At 39.6% G+C, this 11378-nt stretch overlaps 1 protein-coding gene across 8 annotated transcripts; it reads right to left on the bottom strand.

Moving 5' to 3' along the window:
* Positions 1-4375: 4375 nt before the first annotated feature.
* On the bottom strand, positions 4376-10213 carry LOC101167588. Of its 8 annotated transcripts, none has more exons than XM_004084744.4 (7): positions 7684-7780; positions 7307-7553; positions 6694-6888; positions 6240-6409; positions 5970-6119; positions 4920-5092; positions 4376-4842 (listed from the first exon to the last, which is right to left on the bottom strand). In XM_004084744.4, exons 2-7 carry the CDS (start codon positions 7490-7492, stop codon positions 4475-4477), a joined length of 1242 nt encoding a protein of 413 aa, XP_004084792.1. In that variant the 5' UTR covers positions 7493-7553; positions 7684-7780; the 3' UTR covers positions 4376-4474. The 8 variants fall into 8 exon arrangements, with proteins under 8 accessions (XP_004084792.1, XP_020555833.1, XP_011491371.1 ...); XM_020700174.2 differs by lacking the exon at positions 7684-7780 and adding an exon at positions 10068-10213 and having other exon boundaries at positions 4416-4842; positions 7307-7470; XM_011493069.2 differs by having other exon boundaries at positions 4416-4842; positions 7720-7800.
* Between the last annotated feature and the right edge of the window lie 1165 nt (positions 10214-11378).

Below are 11378 nucleotides of genomic sequence, written 5' to 3'. Positions count from 1 at the left end.
TAAATTTCCTCATCATAACTGAGGGATGTAATGTTGATTATATGGTTACTGTTTGTAATTTTATGTATGATACCTAGATTGTCAATAAGTAAAAAAAAAAAAAAATGAAATAAAAACACCATAACTGAGGAACAGAATAGAGGTCCATGCTGTTTGACAGAAGTCGATACACTCAAATACGTGACCCAGAGGCAAAGCTGGCACCACCCACAATGTGCTAATGAATTGCACTCATTCTGGGATTCTGGCCGGGACGACAATATCGCCTAACACATGCGCGGCTTGTACTCTGCCGCGGCTTGTGTATGTATAAAACTAATTTTACACGTGAAAATGGGTGGGTGCGACTTGTAATCGGGTGCGCTTTGTAGTCCGGAATTTACGGTATATTTTTTTCAATAAATGCAGTGTTTGGTGTCTTTTATTTCTAACATTTCTCATGAACATTATTCTCAAATTTCAAATAGTTATTAAGTTTTCTCTCAGTTATCCATTTAAAAAGAGGGTGAAATGAATTTTTTATCTTAAAATACTGTCAGGACAGAAATCAGGACTCAGTGTTTAAGAGCTTTAATCTGATTGCTATGGCACATGATACAACCAAACAAACTGGCACAGGACAAAGGGAGACTGACCCTGTGTCCGAATTACCGCCCTAACCCCTATATAGTGCACTATATAGGGTTTTAGTAGTTAGGGATTAGGGTAGGAGTTCTGACACAGCCTATTTAAGACACGAGGAAGGGAAACACAGGTGGAAACAATCAGGGAAGATTAAACAGTCACACCTGTACGGGACAGACAAGGACAGGAAGTAACAAGGCCTGAAACGAAAGGAGAGTTAATGTTTCAAAATAAAACAGGAAGTGGAACACGAGACAACACAGGTGACAGACATTGACCAAAATGTCTGTCACAACTCAAAACATAAGAATAAGACTGACGAGACATGACGATTACTAACTAAAAAAAAACTAACACGTGTATCTAAAACAATGGCTTGTAGATATTTGCATGAAATTGAATCAGTTTAAAACAAAAAGGTACAAACACATACTGTCATTGGATTTATGCAAACTAGAATTTTCTTGTCAACTTTCACTTTTCCAGCTGTTCTCAAAATGCAGAAAGATTCAATCTAGACAGTTTTATCAACAAACTCTCTTTTGGGGAAAAAAAGCATGAATCCTGGATAAAAGACAAGCATGAACCTGAAGATTCTGTTGAATAATCACATTTTAAGACAAAAATACAAATGTTGATTCTGACTGATGAGCTAAGGCTAATAAAGTGTCATCCCACATCCAGATGTGACAAAAAGTTCACAAACCCATTGAACAGAGTGACTTGTTTTCATCAGGATGAAGGACACCTGTCAGAGAGGCCAGAGGGAAACAGGACATTGATCCCAAAGCTTTTTTTACAACCTGATTTTATTTATTTATTTTTATGAAAAACTGAAACAAAGTCTTCATGAAACTACAAACTTAGAAAATGTATAGAATGGTTGTTTGTCTATGAAGATAAAAGGAAAATGCAGGTACAAAAAAAAAAGACTTCAATCAAAAATTGCATTTTTTGAAGTTACATCTTCTAATTTAATATCAGGTTTCTTTGACTGAATATTATTTTAAAAAAAACATCCCAGTTAAAGTTTACCTGGTCATTTTTAGGTGTATTCTGTCAGATGTAAACAGTCTCAGGAGGCTCAAAATGACAAAACATTGGCATTTACCTCAATACTTTTTAAAATGATATTTTTCATAAACATTCATTTTCAACACACTTTCTCTAAGTAAATGGTACCTATTGTTATCTAAAAATAAGCTTGTTGGGAGATTTAACAGTATTGACAGATGACCTTAAAATTGGAAAAATCACCTTCAAATAAATATACTTAGTTCGTACATAAACAAAATTATGTCTTATGCATCAAAGACTGATAAATGAGAACAAATGCTGAACAGAAAACAAAATCAAAGATAGCTGTGTTGGATATGAAGGAAGGAACTCCAATGCTTCTCAGACAGCATGAACAGAAACACAGAGTCCTGTAACAGCAGTTTTGAATGTGTCTAAGGCCGCATTTACACTGCAGGTCTTGATGCTCATATCCGATTTTCTGACTATATCCGATTTTTTTGACGACCGGCTTACATCATCTTTTAAAAGTGACCCGTATCCGATTTTTGCATTTAGACTATACAATGCTGAAACTATCAAACGTAGACGTTCTGAGGACTACGTAGCAGCATTTCAGCATTCCGCTGACCTCCTTCAGTCTTTTGTGATTGCGGTTGTCATGGAGGCAAGGCGGCGACGGAAGGAGGCGTTGCCTTGGGCGCTCCAGAGGGGATGCATGGGGGAGTAAAAGGAGGGCTGCTCGGCTCTCTCTGAGTTTTGAATGAGGAAGTGTTTGCAGACGTGCTGTACTAACAGTTTGATCCAAGTGTTGAACCTTTCCTGCGCGATGACTTCTCTTTTCCGACCGTAGTCAGAGAAACACACGGGAGATTTCCTCGGGGTTCACTTTTCCGTTCTGAACCCTCAGCCTCCAGAGTGGGTTAAGAAAGACTCCAAAACTTTTGGGGGAGACACCTTATTTTTAATTTACGGTTCTCCGACACTCACCCGCTCCGCGTTCACACCCACTCTTCTCTCCTTACACACGCAAGCACGCGCGCGCGCTCGCACACACACACGTTCCCCATCATACACGTCCCCCAAAGACATAAACGGCTTCTAACCTGTTCCATAGCAACGGTGTCCCGCTTCATTAGTTACCGTTTGCGTCCGGAGCGGACATAACAGCGGTTTCTGACTACGGTCTGAAGCCTGAGGCAGAAATGTAACACGCTGACAGCAAAATCAGCGCACAAAAAGCATCTTAATAAGTCATGTGATCTTAGTCGGTGGTGTCCTGAATTGACGTCACTGACGTACGACTTGCATTTACTGGGGAATATCCGATTTGTCTGCTTACACGGCACACGCAAATGCACGTATCCGATTCGTCTCCGATTTATTTCCACATATGAGGGAGGCCTGTATCCGATCTGAGAAAAACGGAATCCATGCGCTTTTGTCCTGCTTACGCGTTCACCGGTCATATCCGATCTGTGCCAAATGAGAGGAAAAAATCGGTATTGGGTCACTTGAACCATGCAGTGTAAAGGCGGCCTTAATGGCAGCTGCCCATGCTGAAAAGGCATCAGTCTTCTGAGCATGTACTGTAATAACTTCCCTTATAATCAAAGTAACTCACATAAATTGTTAAAAGAAATAAATAAAAAAATGAGGCAGAATCCCTGTCAAGTTTAATAATCCTAAAGATGATTAAAGTACATCCTGAGGGATGTACTTAGTGCATTCCTCATTTCACTTCCTCATCTTTCTTGTGTCTTTCACTTCCATGCTCACTCTCCCTCCTTTGCTCTGACATTCTTACATTCCAACAACAGCACCTCATAAGAGCTTTGTGCTGCTCGCCCACCTGCTGCATCACAGACCACAACTCCAAGGAAGAAAGCGTCTCTTCAACCTTTGTAAGTGAAAAGCACTTAAGAAAAAGGGCCGTCTCTCCTTGTGAACGTCACTCAAAAGCGGCCCGTTAGACCTGGCGCCTGCTTTAACATGCACGCCGTGTGCAGGAAGCAGACAGGTCGCTGTTCTTAACTGATCAGCGGGGGGTTTGACAAAAAGCTGGTACTTAAATCCCTGAAAACTTTTTTTCTCAAAGGCAGGTAAGCGTGTTTAGTTTAGCAAACCGCTTCATACCAAAAACAATAACCACGTTGCCAGTTCAGAGCATACATTTTCAAAAACTGGATCTGTTTAGTCTGAATTTTCATGGGTCTAAGCTGGACTTTAAACTCAGTGTTGTCTTGACAGTCAAAACCGCTTGTGGAAAAATGGTAGCATACACCCCTGTCTATAGATTTCAAATGTTACAAACAGACCAGAAAAAGGAAATGAAACATAAACTAACATTAGCAGAAAGTGTCTGGATGGGTGAATATAAAACTGTAGCTCTGCCTTCTGTCGGTTTCTAGCCGTTGTCTAAACCAGCAACATGGCTGCTCTCTCTACAGTCCTCTAACACCTTTCCTTTCCTTCTTTGACACTCTTGTCTCACATCACACCTGAAACCTTCCTTTTACGCATGACATTGAGGGGGAAAGTGTTTGTCTGCATTTATTCACATGTAAAAAAAAAAAACTGAATGGGTAATGAGGTGTATGGACAATCCTCTGCTTTTGTGCACATCTGCCCACAAATGAAGGTTTTAATGTAATTTCCATATGGAGTCATTAGATCCCAACGGAAACGCACATTTGCAAACCTATCTTTTAGTTTCAGAGGCTCCAGTCCACCGTAATGTTAACACGTTTATTTGAATAAATCATGAATAACAGTGACATTTTTACTGCATCTTTTTAATTGTTTTTAGTGTAGAACTGTCATTTTTGTATTTTTACGCACATGCTGAATCATGATGGAGGCTTTGCTGAGGTTGGGTCTCAACAATACTCAGTTTCAAGCTTGTATTAGTCTGGCTGGACTCCTCTGTGTTTTCCACTTTCATCACGTTAACTTGTTGCTTCTCACTTCTTCCCTCTGCATTCCCTTTAGGAGGAACTCCCTCAGCTTGTTTACACACGAGCTCGGTACTCTGCAGCTTTGCACACGCTTTTGCAAAAAAGTCTTCCAACTCTGACACAGGTCCCCCCGCCGAGAACAGGCGGTCCAGGTATGCCTGAGCGTACTGATCTGAGGTGATGAGGTCCAGGTTCACTTGGGGAGAGGCAGTTGTGGAGATCTGATCAGGTGAAGATCTTTGCCCTGTTCAGTGAGGATTTCAGTCAGAAAACAACTCTGTTGTGCCGAGCAGAACGTTGACGTCTTACAACAAACTCTACCTGTTTTCGCCTCCAAGAGGGAGAGAGGGATGGTCACGCTGCTTCCTGTTTCTTTATCCACCATAGTGAGTCCAGTCATAGCTCCCTCTTCAGGCACCTCACACGGGGAGTCAGATTGGGCTACAAGTCCTCCTCTACATTTGATTACACTGATTGTTCTGGACTTGTACCGCCTGAAACATCAACATTAAAGAATTGCCGTTTGGTAAGAAGATTGTGAAATGAAAAAAGAAAAAAAAACTGAAAAAAAAGTTAAGAAATGAATCTCTTCATATTTTTTTGCATAAAATTGAAATCGGAAATTATTAGAACATATTCTGATTCCGTTTTTGGGAGATTATCAAATGAACTTGTGGAGCCTTAATGCTATGCTTTGTTAAGCCCCGGTCAATCCTGAACAGAAAGAGCAACGGCGCTGATACGGAGGACGCCAGAAGAAAATCTCTGCAACTAAAAAATAATCCCTTCTGGTCCTTTTTTTCCCTCAAGCTAGTGGAAGTGTAAACAGAAAGCTTTCTGCAACGAGGAGAGACCCCAATGATGGTTCCACACACGACTCAGAGGTGATTTTTTGAATGAACTCCTGCCTCTCTGTAGAAAATATGTCCTAGAAAACAACACAGCTTTTTATTTTTATTTTGGTCAAAAACAGTATAATTATAATTAAAAGACCACTGGATATGCTTTTAAAATAAATCAAAATATAAGTGGATGGGACTTTAATAGAAGCATACCAATTCTATTTAATCTGAGAATACAAAATCATTTTTGAAGTTTTGATGATGCCCAACATTTCAGAACAATGCCACATGTTTGTTTTTCTGTTCACCTTCACACTGCCCATGAGTTAAATCACTCGATTATTTCTGAAAAGCAGATGGAGTTATGCTAAACGGAGCTCCACTTAAGAGATTCTTTGATGGAACAGACAAGCAGAATTTGGGGAGAACTCAGGATTCATTCTCCCAATATAAACATGCAGGTGACACCCTTATTCTGCACTGAGGGTCTCCATCTCCTCTGAGTAATACAGGTGACTGACAGTTTCACCTGTAGGCAGGTATGATCTGCGCAAGGTCCTCTCTGTACTGCTCCAGCGCTGCCCTTGCAGAGAATGGCTCAGCCTTGCCCTCAAGGCGGGCGAGATGGATCAACATCTGGGTGTGAAAGATGGCTCCGCTGGCCCAGTGTCTCAGAGAACTGGTGGGACGTGGAGTAAAGGAAACGATGAAGACAGTTTGACCACAACCACATGATTACACCGCAAAACTGTACTCCGTGTTACTGTAGTGAGAGGCCCCTCCCCCTGTGCATCTGTACCTTGAACTGCAATCCCCCCCAAGAAGACAGGTCTTCAGCTGGGTGAGGATGAGGCTGAACTGGGCCTCGAGTCTGAGGAAGTCCTGGATCAGCCTGTTCTTATCGGTCAGGTTGATCCTGCAACGCTTCAGGTGCTCCTCCATCACCTCCTGAAGCTCCCAGATTCTCTGCTGAAGAGCAAAATTCATGCAGAGAGTTTATTTACAGAGTTTATTAATTTTAAATCTCAGTGTACATTGTTCTTGTAAGGGGGGGAATACCACAAAAAAACCACTCCAAAAAAACTTTTGAGAAAGGACGAGCAACCTAGAGATTATTAAACAGGAGGTTCAGCTGTAAAATTACATTTTAAACAATCTTAAAGGACAATTTATGATTAACATCAAAACAATCTGATCAACATTTAAAAAGTCACTTTTTTTTAAATCCCCCTTTGAAGATGAGGTGGTCTTACCTGAGATGATGAGGAACCCACTGGCTTTCCTTTTCCTCCTGATGACTGTTTAGAAGTCGTGTAGACTATATCCATCACCATGGCGATCACTAATCCCAACAAGCCCGCCAGGCGAGGTTCATCAGAGAATGTCGACAGTCGGCCAATTAGATCCTTTAGGTAGGTGGGAGCACGCTGCTCAACAGTACCCTGCAACTAAGTGAAGATGCAGTTTTTGTGTTAGCTGACGACAGGATTGTTGGTTTCCTGTCCTCTCTCTGACTCAAACAGTTTGATGAACAGAACTATCACTTTTCTTTACAGGAAACCCAGTTGATAGCATTTTGTTATCGTCACACAGTCCTGGTCCCTCCTGGCCCCTTGTAATGATTTCCTCCCTCTTCATGATCCCAACAGAGCGCCATTTTTCAGCACAAAGTGGTGCTTCATTTTCCACAACTGCCCTATCTTAACTGATTCAAGGAAACTGTGTCCTGCCAGCCCTCCTGATAATCTCCATCTGCACTTCAGGAGGATGATTTCCCCCTACTCTGCCTCTCTCTGCAAAGACCTGCCTCCCCTCTCTGCAGCAGCATCCGCACTGGAGTCGCAGCGTCTCACAAAACCTGTTCACCTGTTGGAGCTGCTCCATGAGGCCAACCTGGGAGGCAAAGCACTCATCCTGATTGGCTAACATGAGAGGATGGACGACTCTGAGGTCAGGTCCGGCGCCGGCTCCCAACATGGCTTCATAGAGGACGGAGGCTAGAGCATCCTTCAGCTGGGAGAGCTCTTCTGCTGATGAGAGGAGCTGGCCCATGAGGATTTTTGTTTATTTGCTAAGAAAATACATCGAAAAAAATCCTTGCTTATTGCAGCATCTACAAAGAAAAATAATAATTATTAAAATAATTAGCAGCTTTAGCATAGAGACTTAGTGCATGCTATTAGTAAAAATATCCAACAACCTGCCTGTGAAAAACACCAACATGTATTAACATTTCTAAACACCTGAGATATGAACATTTCTGCTTCCTCCTCACTCACAGCCGCTTCTAGCGCTTCCGGCTCCACTCTTCCTCTTCTCCGCACCGGAAACACGGCTTAGTTGTTAAGCCACACCGCCCCCCAGTGGTGGAATTTAGAGATTACATTTATTTTTCATTTATTTTTTTGCCATTCTGAGAAGGGTTTACGAGCCTCTTTGACTAAATAGTTTCATACCATGGTTTAGTGATCTTAAACTGAGTGTATTATTATAACATTACGTGTTTTTTTAAGTTAAACTTTGAGCTTTTTAATCTTTTTAGTCTTACGTCACAGGATATTACTCTTCAAGACAGCTAGACATGGATGAAAATTGTGTTTTGGATGTTTTAACATGTTCTTGTGGCATTTTCTGATGATGGAGGACATATACAGAAAAAAGGAAATTAAGTTTAAAAGTGCAATTCAGAATATTGCTTTATTTAAATCATTGAACCAGCAGCAGAGGAAAAAGTGCAGTTGGAAAAACCTTGTAGGCTTTGCATAGAAGCCACTTCAGCAGACAACAAGCTCCCTGCTCCTCTCCATTCTGATGCATCCACTTGTAGATGAATAGATCCATGTATGTCTTTGTATTCCTCGTCTAAGCTTTTTTCTAGTTATGACTAAAAGACCACTGGAAACGCTTTTACAATAGATCAAAAGATAATTGGAAAGGGACTTTAAAGGCTTGATTTAATTTGATTTAATATGCGGAGCAGTGTTTTGGGAATCTTCTGTTTGGGGGATGTTCTGTTTTAAGTGGAACAAGAGCTTCTCCTCTGGGAGGTCATAGCTGCACGTGTGCAACAGCTGAAGTTGAATTGATTGTCTCTCACTCTGTTGCAGATGATTTACCAGGTTAGGTGATTCCCGCAGCATTATTTTGCAGTGTAGCAACATACACCATTTCATAAGCCGGCTGTAAATGGAGTGGAAAGAAAGCCTGTCAGACATCGTTAAGTTTTATTACTCAGTGCTGCAAAACAAATCACTGGATGAAGGACTTAAAGGTCGAATCTAAAAAAAAAATGCCTAAAACTGTAAGCAGGCACAGAGTTTCTGCAAAATATAATTCAGATTAGGATCCGTCAGACCCAAAATGAACCATTTAGCTAGACCAAAAAAGGAAACTGAAGAAAAATCAATGGGGGCTTGCTCATCCAGGATTTATTACTTTTTTTTTTTGGTTTGTTTTGGTTTTTTAGGGTGGACGGTATTGTTATTGCCTGCTAAACATATTTAAACAAACTGAGCCTCTGACCTTACAGTAAAAGAAGCTTTGCTTTTTATTGTGCTTTGTCCTAATGTAGGCAACGCTACATACATATGGTGATAACATTCAATAGAACAAAAAAAAGTCAATTTGGCTTAAATGAATGTGAGAAAATGTTTTTGCCCCGTGTCTTTTAAAAAAAAGGAGGGAAAAAAAACAACTGAGAATGCTCACTTAAAAAACTTTGTGCGCTGTCACAATGTGCAAATGTGTTACTTTGTTGAAGTTTGACTGAAGATCTTCAAAATGCATATGTGCTCTGACCCAGTACAATAACTTCAGTCACTAATTAATGCTGATTTAGACTAATCCCTTAGCATGATTCAACAACAAGTGCTGTCTTTTGCTTTTAAAAACTGCAGGGCCAAAAAATGATTTGTCTGTCACCGATTCTACAAGTGTGCCACTTACAAAAGGAGGAATGTAATGTTCGTCACTGTCTGGGAGATCCAACCACATTTTATCCTCAATACTCTCACTGTTGAATTAAGTTTTTGCCTAAAATCACACCATACATGACCCCATTTATCCTTTCCACAGTACAAAACAATTTTTCTGTCTCTTTTGCAGAAAACCATGATGTATATACATATATATATACGTATATAATTCTTGCAATCACTTTGAGTCTTTGGAAAATTATTTATTAATTATTTATTAATAAATTTATTAATAATTAATTAATAATTAATATAAATTTATTAATTATTTATTAATTATTAATTAATTAAAGTATTATTGTATTTGCATACAATTTAGAAATGTGTCTCTTAATTTTAAAACTTTCTTCTCATACATTCATTCATTACATTCTCAATGGTGGTCTAAACACTCCATTGTAGCTTTAAAACTCTCAGTTACTCCTTCTCCAAGCTATTCGTGTGTTACCTGAAAAAAATTTGTTTCGCTAAATGTTTTTATAACCTTTGTTCACATGCATGGAATTTTACTATTTTTTGTTTGTTTGGTTTGTGACAAATATATGACATCAGTAATTCATTGCTTACCTGAAATCTAAACACTGTAACAAAGGAGCCTTTTGTTTAGAGTTTAAATCACGAGCAGTCACAGTAAATTTGACAAAGAAACATACCGGTAATTGAATTCCACCCCTTCAGCTGTGATGTATGAGACCAATCATACAGGAGCTGACACAATGTGTTTCATCATTTCATTTTCTTCTCCTTCTCTCCACAGGTCTTTCTGATTTCCTCACCATCCTCCAAATTCCTTCCCCTGTTGTTGATTTCAACTGCCTGTCAGCTTATTGCGGTTGATCAGCTGAGATCAGTTGCTGGGATATTTTGCCCTTTGTTTTACTTTGAATTTTCAGCCCTGAACACTCTCAATAGACTGTCCCGACAGAAATAAATATTGAAGCATGCACATGTCACAAATCCATCCATCAGCACTTAAAAAGGGTCTTTTTTCATTTTACAGTCATAAAAAACACAATTCTATCTCTCTTCTCTACCTTGGTACTGTATTTCATTCTCCTTGTAAAGTTTTTAGTTACATCCGATGGAGAAGCTAGGATGACAATAAATATAGTAAATGTGAAAACATGATCCAAAGAAGGAGAAAAAGATGATATAAATAAAAAAGTATTGGAGGGAGTACGTAAACTCGGGTATGTCATCCAGACTCCCTCAAATAAATTCCTGAATAGGGAATGTGGAATTTAGAGGAAGGGTTTCCATGAAATATTGCACAACAAAAGTTTGCTTTGGAGGAAATCCCATTCTAAGTCTGGATTCAGAGCCCACACTATCATACTATCTCTGCCAGTTTGCCCTAAAACCATAGTTTCCTGGCTTTTGCACATAATTATTGCCTACGTTGCCATTACTGTTGGTTTAGAACAGGGTTTGGGCAAACTACAGCCCTGAAACTGGAATAAATTATATGGACAATCCTTAATGTTTTATTTCCTCTGTATTTCTGTTCTCTACCCATAGATGTTGCACTACAAATAAATTAACCTTTGTTTAGGTGCAGAAAGTTAGCCTGCATTCATATGCTGTCGGAAGATTTGTTAATTTTCCAATGTTCACGTGTGTTTTCTGAGTTGGAAATTCATTTTTTTGATCATTTCAACACCACTTGCACGTTGCATTTTCCCTGACTATACCATTGGTGAAATTTTTGTATTGGAAAAACCTTTTAACAGGGTGAAGATGAAGCTGTTGTGGATACAAATAAATAAGTTAGTTCAAAAGGGGCGCAAGTCCACAATTTTTCAAAATAAAGATTATATGATTATATGTTCTATGGTCTTCAAAGTAAAAGCTATCTGATTTTTTTTACAAAAATTCCCAAGTCCGTTGTAATGTATTGACTATGCTTGACATTAAAAACGCATTAAGTGCAAAATTCCTGGACTTGGGCCTCTTTTGCATAGGTT

The sequence above is a fragment of the Oryzias latipes genome, chromosome 15 (genome assembly GCF_002234675.1).
Source record: "Oryzias latipes chromosome 15, ASM223467v1".
Classification (NCBI taxonomy): domain Eukaryota; kingdom Metazoa; phylum Chordata; class Actinopteri; order Beloniformes; family Adrianichthyidae; genus Oryzias; species Oryzias latipes.
The sequence above is the reverse complement of the archived record's forward strand: the minus strand, read 5'-3'. Positions and strand labels throughout refer to the sequence as shown.